Source organism: Astyanax mexicanus, chromosome 25 (genome assembly GCF_023375975.1).
Source record: "Astyanax mexicanus isolate ESR-SI-001 chromosome 25, AstMex3_surface, whole genome shotgun sequence".
Taxonomy (NCBI): Eukaryota; Metazoa; Chordata; class Actinopteri; order Characiformes; family Acestrorhamphidae; genus Astyanax; species Astyanax mexicanus.
The window spans coordinates 22,474,126-22,489,560 of record NC_064432.1 but is presented as its reverse complement, the minus strand read 5'-3'; the positions used below and the strand labels follow the sequence as shown (position 1 = coordinate 22,489,560).

Here is a 15,435-nt window from a genome sequence, read left to right as displayed (position 1 = left end):
ATATTATTTATTTTTTTTCCAGTTAATTCACATATTTTCTTAAGCACCGCTCATTCTTGATAGACTACTAACAGATGTGTACAGGTATGACGTCTCGTATTCCAGGGCTGATCAGAGGACGCAGTGATGTTCTGAATGTTACGTTGTTGAACGTATGGATTAATGATTGTGTTTCAGAGTTATAAAAAGACAGAGTGTGATTATCACAATCTAAAACCACTCTAACAGTTGTGAGATCATCACTAACATCCGGTAGGGGTGTTGGCATTCTTGGTGACTCTCTGACGTAAACTTGCTTTTCCATCTCGTAACACAGAACCCAGAATCCGTTCTGTGGAGTAAACGGGATCCTGTATTCCCGCTCAGCCTCTTCTGTCGCCATGCCAACAAACCAGGAGATCTTCTCCTTAGGAACATTACACACCTTCACCGTCCAGCACTGCTGACCAGAGCTGAACCTCTCTTTACACAGAGTGAAGATTTTATGGTCCTCATCTTCATGATTCTCTATTGGTTGATGGCAGTGCACACTCTTTCCTCCATCTGTTATTTGGAGGAACTCTGGAGTTTCTTCTGGGTCAATGCTGATGTTCACTGGAGGAACAGACAAAAAAATATTAAACCGAAAGTATCCTGTTATTTTAGTGTGGGAGGTTTCATGGCTAAATTGGAGCAGCCTGGTGGCCAATCTTCATTAATTGCACATTGCACCAGTAAGAGCTGTAAGAGTGTGAAGGTTTAATTAGCAGGGTAAGAGCACAGTTCTGCTCTAAATATTGCAATGCACACAACATTATGGGTGACATACCAGAGTTCAAAAGAGGACAAATTGTTGGTGCACGTCTTGCTGGAGCATCTGTGACCAAGACAGCAAGTCTTTGCGATGCATCAAGAGCCACGGTATCCAGGGTAATGTCAGCATACCACCAAGAAGGACCAACCACATCCAACAGGATTAACTGTGGACGCTGTAAGAGGAAGCTTTCTGAAAGGGATGTTCGGGTGCTAACCCGGATTGTATCCAAAAAACATAAAACCACGGCTGATCAAATCACGTCAGAATTTAATGTGCACCTCAACTCTCCTGTTTCTACCAGAACTGTCTGCCCTAATCAGGTCTGGTTGTGGTTAGTAGTGAAATTGAACTCATCTATACAAAAAAGGTGATTAATCACAGCTAATTTATGGGGGGAAACACTTTTGCACAAAGGGCTAGAATTCCTTAAGAATTCCTTTTTTCCTTAAGAAATTTAATTTTAATTTAAACATTTTTTATATTTGTCTGATAATAAAGTTTGCTTGATCATGTAAAACCTTTTTTACGCCACAGCTTCTCAAGAGTCAAGAGGTTTTTAATTGTCATTGTAACAACACGTCCACAATGGTGCAAAAATACGTTTCTATATATATATATATATGTATAAATTAAGGTCTGACCAACCTATAAAGTCAGGAGGCACATCTTCAGCCTGGACTTCCTCCATCTGCTGCTCCTCCACATTATTCAGGGGTTCTGATAGACAGAGATGGAGTTACTGCTGTTTTATATATGGAAACAGTTTATCTTTTTTAAATTAATGGATTATTTAGCAGGATGTTGATACTGAAAAGGATTTTAGCATTTCTTTTTAGCATTCAGTACCTTCTATACCTTCTGTTTCTGTTCTCTTAGAACAAACCAGACCTTCAACACAAAGACAGATATTCAGCATTAGCCAGCTTTCCATCACAGCCAACATCATTCTGCATCATTATCTCAACTCATATAACAAAAAGGGCATGAGATAATTACAGTAAATAATAACATTGATACATATTGATACACAGACCATTATCTATACATCACCTTTTTGACGTAACATGAAGAACACTCCAGCTCCGACAATGCCCAGCAGTGAGAGGGAGAAGAGGATTGCAGTCCAAATATGGTGTCTTTTTCTCGACTCTGCACACATACATATATACATATATACATACACAAGCTGAAATGATGCAATATTCACCAATAAGGAGCTCCACGCTCCACACTGTTCTTTACATGTTGTTCTAGCTTCTTTTGTAAGTGACCTCCTGGATGAGTTGTTCATGCCCTTTTGGAGTAATTTCGGTTGGCCGGTCACTCCTGGGAAGGTTCACCAGTGTTCCATGTTTTCTCCATTAGTGAATAATAGCTCTCACTGTGATTCTCTGGAGTCCAAAAGCTTTAGAAATGACTTTGTAACCTTTTCCAGCCTGATAGATGATCAGTGACTTATATAATGAGTTGCTTTTTGAGGTATTTTATCTGCTTCATGTTGTCAGACAGGTTCTATTTAAGTGATTTCTTTATTCTACAGGTCTGTCCGTAATCAGGCCTGGATGTGGTGGTTAGTAGTGAAATTGAGTTCACAGTCAATTTATGGGGGGGAAACACTTTGTGAAACACTTTTTTAACAAAGGGCAAGATTGGTTTAGATATTATTTTTCTCCTTAATAAATTGAATTATCATTTAAAAGGTGTTTTTTTATAGTTGCTCAGGTTGTGTTTGTCTGATTTTATGTTTGTCTGATTTGTCACTACTGTCTCTGCTGCTCCACACTGTCTACACACTAAGAGCATGGTATGTGCAGCATTCACTGCTCGCAGCTGTGTGACTATAATTTGACCTTGGTTTAATACTTACCGTTGACCTGTAGAGACACTGTGGCCTCATCATACCACTCTTCACCCTCGTCAGTCTTCTCCACTCTGCAGATATACTCTCCTTTATCTTCTAGCCTGATGTTCTCCAGCTTCACAGATACGTTCCCTTCATCCAGTCCTCCTAACAGAGACACTCTGCCCTGATACTGTGGATTTCTAGGATTCTCCTGGATCTCCTGTTCCTGATAAAACAGAATGGGGGTGTGACCCTCCTGAGGACGATACCAGAGAACCTCAAAGTTTACAGCGTTTAAAGGTGGTGAGATAGAGCAGGGTAGAGTCACGGAGCTCCCGAGCAGACCGTAGACCGGAGCCCGAGGAACCACCACTGAGAACGGGTCTGTGGAATGATGTTGAACACCAGAGCATGTTAGATAAACATCAATCAAATGATACGTGATATTTTGTCAGCAATCGTTTCCAGCAATTACCTTGTTCAATGCAAAACGACATGGGAACAATAAACCAGATCCATCTCATCAGCATGGCTGCCAAGACCTGGTAGATGCAAACAAATAAAAACCAACATTTAGAACATTTTCACATCCCGTCACCTTTTCACATTGTTCACGTTGTTGTGTTGAAGCCATCATTCTGCATCTACTAAAAAGGAAAAAACTAAGATTCTGTATTAAACCCCTTTGCTGTGAGACTTGAATTTTAGATCTATGGGCTCCATTTCTCTTGATAATTTGATATGTATCTACACCATGATTGGATTTCACTTGCAAAATCAGATGACCACAAAACCTTGCTCAGATACATGGATTATAAGTTCTAGAAGCACAGTGTGGAACAACCAGTTATCACAGGAGAACAACCTTGAAAAGAGGCATGACCAAGAAACCAATGGTCACTCTGGATGAGCACCAAAGATCCTGTGAGCTGATGGCAGATAATCTGCATAATCTACACAATCTAGTGGTCCACAGGCCCATCCTCAGTAGGAGTCAGTGGTCCTTAACGGACAAGAAACAACACTATAATTGGAAAACAACATGTCGCTTGGTCACTTAGCTGTCGGCACTGTTTTGATCTTCTTGATAGGTTTGGGTAATGTTGGAGTTTCAGAGCAGCTTTTGGCATGGTTTTCTAGTGCCCTTAAGGGAAGGGTTCAGCGAGTTAAGTCAGAGCATTTTCTTTCAGAGCCACTTTCAATTACAAAGGGTGACCCTCAGGGCTCAATTCTAGGTCCCACACTTTTTTCTATATACATAAATAGACTTGCACTTTGTGTTGATGACTCGGTCCTTTATGCAACTGGTAAGTAACTAACTTACTTCAAAATAACTTTTTTTACTTTAAATTTTAAAATAAATACTGCTAAGACTAAGGTATTGTGTTTTCACAAGAAGGTGTTGTGTTCTGTACCTCAGCCCCACCAGGATATCGTTACTGTAGAAGGTGATAAAATAAATGAGGTCACAGAATATAAGTACCTGGGTATCTGGTTAGATAATACCTCGTCTTTCTCAACTCAAATCAATAAGTTACAGTCTAAGGTTAGGGCTAAAATTGGCTATCTGTACAGAACCCCTCCTCCTTAAGTTGCTCTACCAAATTGACCATAGTCCAAATTACTATTACTAATTACTGCATATGTTTGTTTACAGCGATGTCATTTACAGATCTGCTAGCAAACACCATCTCCAGAAAGTTGCTGTTCTTTACAGTATCACACATCATTGCTCCCTTCACTACATACTCCATACTAGACTACATACTCATCACTTGATTATTCACTGGTACATGATTATTTATAAAACTCTTCTTGGTCTGTCTGCTCATTATCTGTGTAGTTTGATACAGTTTGATCATCTCCTGCCTATAACACCCGTACTGCTTAGCGTATCATGCTGCAGGTCCCTAAGATGAATACAGTACTTCGTTTTACCGCATTTCAAGCTGCTGCAGCCAAAGACTGGAATTCACTGCAAAAAAAAAAAACCTAAAGCTGGATCGTTTTATCCCTAAGTCGGTTATTAAGCAAACTGTAACAGAAATTACATTTAAAATACATTTAAAAAACTATACACATGTCTGTTGATTGATAGAAAAGGCACAAATCAGGTGGATTTTTAAATTAAATACAGTGACTCAAAATGAGCTCCATGAAAAGACTAATCAGGAGTTAAAGGGTTAGCATGTTTATATCAGACCCACATCCCCTATCGCCTCTGTGCCACTGCGGTATTGAGAATGAACCACTACCCATATATGGTCGGGCTGTCATCTAATCATAATACTCATTATATCACTCAATACACATTATAATACTCATTATAAATGAGGTAGAGTATGGCTGACAAACTGTTTGTGACAACAGATCAATTACAGTTTGTAATTTTACACAGAAATTGTGACCTAAAAAGAAGTTGGACCTCATAAACTCAGCTGACAGGGGCTCAGTAGCTTCAATTTTCAGGAATGTTTTACAAGCCACAACCAGTCAGATCCTGATTTTATCAGAAGAAAACATGGCATTGTTTCCACAATTTCTGGATAAAGAAAAAAATACTAATTATTACTCTCTCCCAAAGCAGGAAAAGCAAACTTTAATATAATTAATATCATTATTTTCCTGCTTTTCTCTCCAGTGTGCCATGGGCATCTCATTACAATTTAAACCTAATTATAATTTAACAATTTCCTGGATTCCTATTTTCATAATGTCATATTATGAACTCTAAATACATTAAACGTTGCATATATCTAAATACATCAATGAGAACTTAGCAGCTATATAAAGTCTCTTACCTGAAAACCCTTCTGTTAAACTCAGTCCATCGTTTTCCTGCCTGCTCTGACTCTGAATGTGTGCATTTCATCTGCTGCCCGTTACTTTTGCTTTCGATTCCACTGCTTAACTCTTCTTTGTCAACCAACTGTATCAAATATCAGCACACCTGACACCTGTGAGCGTGCGATCACGCCTAACTGCCACGGCTTTACATATAATCTAAAAACTGTTATAAAGTGCCGTAACGGGTTTACAAATGAGGACAAGCTCTTCTGTAAAACAAGAATCTTTCAGAACTTTTCCCTTTTTGTCTCCTTCTTTCTCTCCGTCTCTCTCTATGAATACATTGATGAGTATTTTTTTCTCATTTCGTACCTTGCTAACAGCCATGCTGCCCTCTCTAAAAACATATTAAATATAATTAAGAAAAGGTTCCAAAGAGGTGCGAGTCTCTCTTATCAGAAGAAATAGAATTATTTAGATGCAAATCAGAAAAATAAACTATTAAAAGCACAAGACATGTATGTTACTTTCATTTTAAACTTTCAAAATAAAAAAAATCTAAATTTTAAATCTTTAAATATTTGCATATGTTTATAAAACATTCCTCCGACAGCTCAAGTGTTGAGTGGGGACTAGTGGATTTAGGTGTCCGGTCATCTTACAAAGTGGGGACTAGTGGATTTAGGTGTCCGGTCATCTTACAAAGTGGGGACTGGTGGATTCAGGTGTCAGATTGCCTTACAAAGTGGGGACTGGTGGATTCAGGTGTCAGTTCACCTTACAAAGTGGGGACTGGTGGATTCAGGTGGTGCCAGTTCACCTTACAAAGTGGGGACAGTTAGATTCAGGTATCAGATTACTTTACAAAGTGGGGACTGTTAGATTCAGGTGTCAGATTACCTTACAAAGTGGGGACTGTTAGATTTATGTGTCAGATTACCTTACAAAGTGGGGACTGGTGGATTCAGGTGTCAGATTACCTTACAAAGTGGGGACTGTTAGATTCAGGTGTCAGATTACCTTACAAAGTGGGGACTGTTAGATTCAGGTGTCAGATTACCTTACAAAGTGGGGACTGGTGGATTCAGATGGTGTCAGGACACGTTACAAAGTGGGGACTGGTGAATTCAGCTGTGAGTTCACCTTACAAAGTGGGGACTGTTAGATTCAGGTGTCAGTTCACCTTACAAAGTGGGGACTGTTAGATTCAGGTGTCAGATTACTTTACAAAGTGGGGACTGGTGAATTCAGGTGTCAGTTCACCTTACAAAGTGGGGACTGTTAGATTCAGGTGTCAGATTACTTTACAAAGTGGGGACTGTTAGATTCAGGTGTCAGATTACCTTACAAAGTGGGGACTGGTGGATTCAGGTGTCAGATTACCTTACAAAGTGGGGACTGGTGGATTCAGGTGGTGTCAGATTACCTTACAAAGTGGGGACTGTTAGATTCAGGTGTCAGATTACCTTACAAAGTGGGGACTGGTGGATTCAGGTGTCAGATTACCTTACAAAGTGGGGACTGGTGGATTCAGGTGGTGTCAGATTACCTTACAAAGTGGGGACTGGTGGATTCAGGTTGTGTCAGGTCACGTTACAAAGTGGGGACTGGTGAATTCAAGTGTGAGTTCACCTTACAAAGTGGGGACTGTTAGATTCAGGTGTCAGTTCACCTTACAAAGTGGGGACTGTTAGATTCAGGTGTCAGATTACTTTACAAAGTGGGGACTGTTAGATTCAGGAGTCAGATTACTTTACAAAGTGGGGACTGGTGAATTCAATTTCAATCTTCAAATGTGGGGATTAAGGTGCTGGTTGGACAAATGTGTGGACTAAGGGGATCAAGCTTTTAAAAAAATGGGACTGATCATCTGATGGGCTTTATATTACCAGAGGATGCAGAAGAAATCTGTTAGTTCAAAGACAGAAACATGAGACCCTGCAGCATTTATTTACATTCCTGAGGCATGTATGTACGTGTGTGTGTGCGCGCGTGTGTGTGTGTGTGTGTGTGTGTGTGTATCTGGTTCTCCCTTGTCCTGTGAGGAGTTTGGTTTGTTCTGTGTCCAGGTTTCTTTTGGGAGCTTTGTGGTTCTTCTACACCCAAAAACACACATTGTAGGTGAACAGATAAATTGTCCTTAGTGGTTTGAGAGAACAGGTGTTTATAGAACAAAGGGACTGATAAGAAAAAGTGTGATTATTTGTGATTATTTACAGAATTCTGTTGTGAATAATTTGATTGGGTTTTAATCATTTAACACTGATAGTTGTTAGCCTTGGCTCATGCAGATATGATGTTGTGATACAACCTTGTAGAGCAAAGAATTACAGTTTCACTGCTATACATGTGCCTTTGTTTTAGATAGAATTAATGCAAAAAAAAAACATAATTCTTACAAAATGTGTTTATTATTTATTAAACATGTTTATTAAAAATAACACTGCACACTAAGACAAAGTAGTGCAAAATAATATAACTAATAATGAAATTAATAATATAATGCCTGTGTTTAAAATACTGTACATGTTAAAGTAAGAACTATATAATACCTATTACTCGCAAAATGTGTTCTTTTTGAAATAACAGTCACGTAAAATATAGTCTTGCCTCTCCCGGTAGCTCTTCTATTGGTTGTTGACATCGTTTACGTAACTATTTGCGTGAGCAAAGTCTCAACACTTGCAATAGTATTAAAAAAGTTGATTTTAACTGACTAAATCGTTGAACTGACTGACTAAATCTTTCAATCCTAACCACCTTACACTTGCAGCTCGACTCTAGTCAGACTCTCGTAATTTTATCCCAACTCTGGAAATTTACTTGAACGTCTTTTCAACTTTTCAAATTATAAACCATGCATACATACATACAAGTATATATCAAGTAATAACACCACTGCAAAATCTAAAAAAAAAAAAAAAAATAAGTTATTTTAATACAGGTTCTCTACATTTAACAGGGGTTAAATGTAATTCTGGGGAAAATTATATAATTCGTGTTATTGAGCTCTGTAGCTTGTAGTAACAAATGCCAACTCTTTAAATTATTCATCCATAACTAAAAATAACTATGAAATTATACATAGTTTCACACATAATTTCATCATTCTTTACTTGTTTGTTCACATAATACATTATAATCACTTGTCTTTACAAACATCTCTTTAATTAAAGATATTCTAACAGATCTTTACAGGTACAGTATCTCGTATTCCAGGGCTGATCAGAGGACGCAGTGATGTTCTGAATGTTACACTGGAGTAAGTGTAGATGAGTGATTGTGTTTCAGCATTAAAGAAGGACAGAGTGTGATTATCACAGTCTAAAAACACTCCTATAACACTGAGATCAGCACTGATATGTGATAATGGTGTTAGTGATGGTGACTCTCTGATATAAACTCCTTTTTCCTCCTCGTAACAGAGAACCCAGAATCCCTTCTCTGGAATAAATTTGATCCCATTGATTCTATCAGCCTCTTCAGCTGCCACCCCGACATACCAGGAGAGTTTCTGATTATAAAACTCCTTCAGCTTCAGCTCCCAGCACTGCTGACCAGAGCTGAACCTCTCTTTACACAGAGTGAAGATTTTACTGTTGTATTCTTCATACTTCTCTTTAGGATGACGGCAGATCATTCCTGATCCTCCGTGTGATATTGTGAAGAACTCTGGAGTTTCTTCTGGGTCTATGGTGATTCTCACTGCAGAAACAGATAAGAATATTTTATTATATTACTCTGATTATAGTAGAGCTTTATTAAACCTGAAGTTTCATTCTTACCTTTAAACCTTTTCATCTGCTGCCACCAATCTACAAACACAGAGCAGATTCACATCAATTATTACAGCATTAATATAAATCATAACACGGTGTTTATTTAACTGTACTGAGAACAGACAACACACACTGCAATATGTTCTCTATTACAGGAGTGTGATTTAAGAGGAAATTTTAATCAGTTAAATCAGATTTGTCTGTCCAGCATTAATTTTTCTATGTTTTTTTGCTGGTATATTTTTGTACCAATCAGAAAAGCCCTGTGTTCCAGTGCTGATTTCCACCACATTTAGAAAATCAGCAGAGTTATAAAATTGTATTTTTGAGCATTTAAAAAAACGTATCAGAGACGCTGCACATGACGGATGATCTAAAATTACAGTCTAATTAAATTAGAATAAATAAATATAGATTTGTGAAATAATAAGAGAGTTCTAAAGCAGAAGCTCTATTTAATGGTTAACCTTGTGTATTCTGGTAGATTTTCTATTTTACATTAAACTTTAAAATCAATGCTTACATGAAATCAACAACACAGACCGTTTCAATTAAATTCACGGTGATGCCCAACTACAAAATAACTAACACATACATTATACAACATATATATATATAAGATATAAGATATGTTTTTGGTAGGCTTTCTATGTGGTGGCATATCTATTTAAAAATAAAATAATCTTAGTTGTAAACGAGTACAATAGCTGTAAAAAAAAAGCAGTGATTGAAGTTCTTAAGTATTGGAGATGATGAAGCAAGAAGATTCTGCTGGGCTGTTTGTATCAAGTCAGCTGTTGTAATCTCGTCCATTTCGCACCAGATTTCTCAGTTAAATGTTATGTCTGAATTTTATTTAAATGTAGTATTTTATAGTACCTGTGGTTTGTGGCTCGTTAGAATTGAACTCTGGGTGATTTTCCACTTCATTTTCTGTTCAGAGAGAAAACAGAACCATAAATACATGAGATCAGCACAGATTACAATTTGATCAGTTATAAAGATCCAAGGCTAAACCAACAGTCACAGTAAATAAATCACTAACTGAAAGGAAAAAAGTGTGTGTGTGTGTGTATGTATATATATATATGTAAAATTCAGTTTTTGTATTGTACTTGATTTTAAGTGTAGGACTAGGTGTTTACTTCACTTGGATTTGGGCTTCATCTGATTTGGCTTGATATTCACTTGATTTGACTGGGTCTTCAATTGTATTAAATGTAGTATTTTATAGTACCTGTGGTTTGTGGCTCGTTACAATTGGACTCTGACTCATTTTCCACTTTATTTTCTGTTCAGAGAGAAAACAGAACCATAAATACATGAGATCAGCACAGATTACAATTTGATCAGTTATAAAGATCCAAGGCTAAACCAACAGTCACAGTAAATAAATCACTAACTGAAAGGAAAAAAGTGTGTGTGTGTATATATATTTATACAGTTTTTGTATTGTACTTAAAAATGCAACTTGATTTTAAGTGTAGGACTAGGTGTTTACTTCACTTGGATTTGGGCTTCATCTGATTTGGCTTGATATTCACTTGATTTGACTGGGTCTTCAATTGACTTGACTTGGTCTTCACTTGATATTACCTGACTTGACTGGGTCTTCGAATGACTTGAATTGACTTTACTGGTTCTTTAATTGACTTGTCTTGACGTGTTCTACAATTGACTTGACTGGGTCTTCAAATGACTTAATTGGGTCTTCATTTGACCTGACTTGACTTCACTTGACTTGACTTAACTTGACCGTGTCTTCAAATGACTTGACTTGACCTTCAAATGACTTGATTGGACTGGGTCTTCACTTGACTTGACTGGGTGTTTAATTGACTTGACTTGACCTGGTCTTCACTTGATATGACTTGATTTTACTGGGTCTTGACTTGACTTGACATGACTTGACTGGGTCTTCAATTGACTTGACATGACTTGACATGACTTGACTGGGTCTTCACTTGACTTGACTTGGTCTTCACTTGATATGACTTGACTTGACTTAGTCTTCACTTTATATGACTTGACTTGACTTGACATAGTCTTCACTTTATATGACTTGACTTGACTTGACTTAGTCTTCACTTCATATGACTTGACTTGACTGGGTCTTCACTTGACTTGACTTGGTCTTCACTTGATATGACTTGACTTTATTTGGTCTTCAATTGACTTGACTTGACTTGGTCTTCACTTGATATGACTTGACTTGATTTGGTCTTCAATTGACTTGATTTGACTTGACTTGACTCGGTCTTCACTTGACTTGACTTGACTTGACTTGACTTGACTTGGTCTTCACCTGCCTTTGCAATATCTTACCGGTCACCACTCAATAAAAGGTGTGTCTCAGACACACAGGAACCACTGCCTTAAATACAGAAACCAGCAGGTGTGGCTGGTTGGCTCTAATTACATCTGGGAACTCTGGGATTTGCAGTCCGTCTGATCAATACTGCCATGTTGCTGCTGCCCTCTGCTGGCAGCTGGTGGAGCAGGCTGATCCCTTCCAGTTCTTTACTGAGTTGTTTTTATTTATTGTAAGTGCCTTCATGAATGAATACATCTCTATATAAATATATCCATAGTCTAAATAAAACACATTTTAGTTTTTTATGTAAAAAAGGAAAGAATAACTGATTCTCCCAAAAGTGCCATATGGTTATTCATTAGTAGGATTTTACTGAAATGATTAAAATTGTTAAATACTACGCTTCATGGTTTAGAGAGATGGCATTTCATTATTTAATCAGTGTGTAAATATTGTTATTAGTGTAAGTTTGGATTTTTGTACCCTTTCTACGTAACACACAGCAAACTCCCGCTCCAATGTTGCAAATCAGACTGAGGATGAAGAGGATGAGGACGACCATAAAGGCTTTCCATGACTCTGCACATACACAAAATGACACACACACACACACCAACCATCATCACAACACTGCAACACAGAAATTAACGAATATTCAAAGCGAAATACAATTTGAACTCTGCTATTATCAGAAGATTTAAGGTGAATATAGGACTTTTATATAAGTATATTTTGATGTTTTATATTGTCCCACATAATATTAAAAGCAATCCAGTCTTCACACACCTGTTTCTCTAGGAGACGTGTATAACAGCACTCGAGACTCTTTCCTGTCTGATGAAGAATCAGAAAAACCCACAGAGCAGGAGAGCCAATCAGACGCAGAGGGAGAAACCAGCAACCAGGATCTCACACTGACCAACCCTTCAGAATCTGCGAGAGAGAGAATTAATGTGTGTTATTTAATAGCTCATTTAGTTCACATCAGCATAAATAAACACTACCTTTGGTGAAAATGTCAGTGCTGAGATTTTTCAGGTTCCTCCCATCTCTGTCTGTCCATCTGATTGACGGTTTTGGTGTCCAACCATGTGATTCACAAGAAACATTCACCTTCCCTCCTCCAACATCAGATACAGAGAGAACAGGAGCAGATCTTTCCACTGAGAGAAAGAGAGATTAAATAAAGAACATTTATCTAGAGCTCACCTACTTCACACTGGTTGGTAAAAAGGGATATATCAATTGTTTAATAGTCATTTGAAAGTAATTAGTATTGTTTAGTCCCCTGAATACATGTCAATGACTGGTCCAGGAGGGACCCTTGATGGGACCCTTGTGGAATTAAGGCAGGGGTGTCCAAACTTTTTTTGTTGGGGGCCAGAAGGAGAAATATATTTGAAGTCACGAGCCACAGACTCTGTAATAAAACAAATAATGAAATATACCACTTTAAATAATACTTTTTCCTGATTATTTATATGTACACGCCATTTTACTTGACTTACTATCTTTATCTATCTTTGACAGTGTTGCGTAAACTAAGATTTTTCGAATTGATGTGTCATTTCATGATGTCTCTTAATATTAAACTCCTTAATTACAACAACTTTTAGACTCCTTTGCCCTTTTTCTGCGCTAAAACTGAGCACTCTCTCCGCTTTTAGACTCTTTGGCCTGTTTTTCTGCGCTAAAACTGAACACTCTCCCCACTTTTAGACTCTTTGGCCCGTTTTTCTGTGCTAGAACTGCCCACTCTCTCCGCTTTTAGACTCTTTGGCTCGTTTCTGACACCTAGCGTTCAAACTTTGAATCTCACATTATAAAAACCTGCTTAACAGCGGGCCAACTTTCATTCTATTTCTAAAATACCTAGTTTGGACACCGCTGAATTAAGGTAAGTAGAACCACATTCTCTCATGATCTGTCTTTGAATCTCACCTTTGACCTGTAGAGACACTGTGGCCTCATCATACCACTCTTCACCCTCGTCAGTCTTCTCCACTCTGCAGATATACTCTCCTTTATCTTCTAGCCTGATGTTCTCCAGCTTCACAGATACGTTCCCTTTATCCAGTCCTCCTATCAGAGACACTCTGCCCTGATACTGTGGATTTCTAGGATTCTTCCTGATCTCCAGGTCCTGATAAAACACAATGGGGGTGTGACCCTCCTGAGGACGATACCAGAGAACCTCAAAGTTTACAGCGTTTAAAGGTGGTGAGATAGAGCAGGGTAGAGTCACGGAGCTCCCGAGCAGACCGTAGACCGGAGCCCGAGGAACCACCACTGAGAACGGATCTGGAGAACAGAGTGGAACATGAATACATCACAGGTTAACCCTCAGATCTTTAGACTTCTAACTTAGTTCTAATTGTTGGTTTTATCATGTGTTCTAGATCTTACCATTTCCATCACAGAAGGACAGAGAAACTACCAGCCACACCCATCTCACCAACATGGCGTCCAACAAGCAACTGCAAACAGACATGTAGTTATGTACCTTTTGCGAAGGGTAACTTCAGCTCCAACTCCCCAAACAAATAACATAATGAAGACACAAGGTTAGTGACCAGAACAGCAGCAATACCAGTGTTAATTAACATGTAAAAGGACTTAACACACATTAAAATATAGAAATACCTTTGAAAAATTCAGCTAAAGGATAAGTCTAAAGTCTTCTTCAGGCTGTTGTTTGTTGCTTTCACTGGGCCAGTCTGTGGCAGTGTGTGTGTGTGTGTGTGTGTGTGTGTGTGGTGATTTCACATTTCAATTTAATTATAACCCTGTAACTAGAGTCGGACACAGCTGTTATAGACTGAGCTGCATGAGGGAGTCGGTGTTCTGTAAGCTCTGGGGGTTGAAGATCAGAGAGTTTCAGAAAGTCCAGAAAATCAAGTAAAAAATTCACATTGTTGTCTTATTCTATAAACTACAGACAAAAAATCTCCTAAATTCCAAATAGAAATATTGTAATTTAGAGCATTTATTTGCAGAAAATGAGAAATTTCTGAAATAACAAAAAAGATGCAGAAAGTTCATATTCATGTGGAATAACCCTGTTTTTTAATCACACTTTTCATGCATCTTGGAATGTTTGCAATATTTTTCTCACCTTTTTATCTACTATTTATTTGCTATTTATTCACTGTTTCTCTTTGTGCAATAATACTGGTCACACCCTACCATAATCATATCTCTGTGCACAGTGTTCTCAAGTCTCACGCTTTGAGCGTGTGACACACGCACCTCAGCGAGTTCACACGCTCACACGCCACACATGGTATTTCTCACGCTTGCCAATCCATCGGCTGTATATTGTAATGTACTCACGTTGAGCCAATCAGAATACAGATCGCTCTGTTGTTAGGCAGACCTTGTCAAAGAGGGTGGAGTTTCTGCCAGAGTGTCAATAAAATGTGATCATTTCAGAGCTTTTAGAGCTCCTGTAAACAAACTATTCAACCCAGCAAGAATATTACTATATACAGTATTTTAAATTAATGAAACATATTTAGTTTAACCAGATAAAATGTTACACTCTATTTTGAGTAGTGTGAAGTAAGTATCTCAGGCCCAACTGAAAATATATTTTACATTTTATTTATACTTTTATTGTATAAATAAAAAAATCAATAATAATTTTAGCATCCAATTCAAATTTGATATAATATGCATAGAACTATAAAAAATATATCATAAACTACAAATAATAAACAAAAATATAGCTGTCTTCTCAATATTCATAATTTATTCCTAAAGAGTTCTGCCTGGCTCCTTCCCTCCCTGAAAGCAAAGAACATTTAATAATGTACATCATTTGGTTGCATTAACTCTTAAAAAAACACAACAAAAAAAAAACCTTTTAGAACCTTTATATAAAAAAAAAAAACAGACATTATCGGTTAGTGTTGAC

The 15,435-nt window shown here is 37.7% G+C and overlaps 1 protein-coding gene and 1 long non-coding RNA gene across 2 annotated transcripts in view; both read right to left on the bottom strand.

The window, feature by feature from the left end:
- Positions 1 to 5,493, bottom strand: part of LOC125787804 (uncharacterized) — a 61,359-nt gene extending 55,866 nt beyond the window's left edge. Inside the window, exons 1-3 of the long non-coding RNA XR_007429561.1 lie at positions 5,441 to 5,493; positions 3,115 to 3,181; positions 2,917 to 3,023 (exon numbers count right to left, since the gene is read on the bottom strand). This is a non-coding gene — a long non-coding RNA (uncharacterized LOC125787804). The remainder of the gene's footprint in view (positions 1 to 2,916; positions 3,024 to 3,114; positions 3,182 to 5,440) is intronic.
- LOC111197134 (butyrophilin subfamily 2 member A2-like) overlaps positions 1 to 14,269 on the bottom strand; it is a 116,266-nt gene extending 101,997 nt beyond the window's left edge. Inside the window, exons 1-3 of the mRNA XM_049472378.1 lie at positions 14,163 to 14,269; positions 13,926 to 13,996; positions 13,461 to 13,820 (exon numbers count right to left, since the gene is read on the bottom strand). Coding sequence (XP_049328335.1) covers positions 13,461 to 13,820; positions 13,926 to 13,980 — 415 coding nt within the window. The 5' untranslated portion in view covers positions 13,981 to 13,996; positions 14,163 to 14,269. The remainder of the gene's footprint in view (positions 1 to 13,460; positions 13,821 to 13,925; positions 13,997 to 14,162) is intronic.
- Positions 14,270 to 15,435: the final 1,166 nt, after the last annotated feature.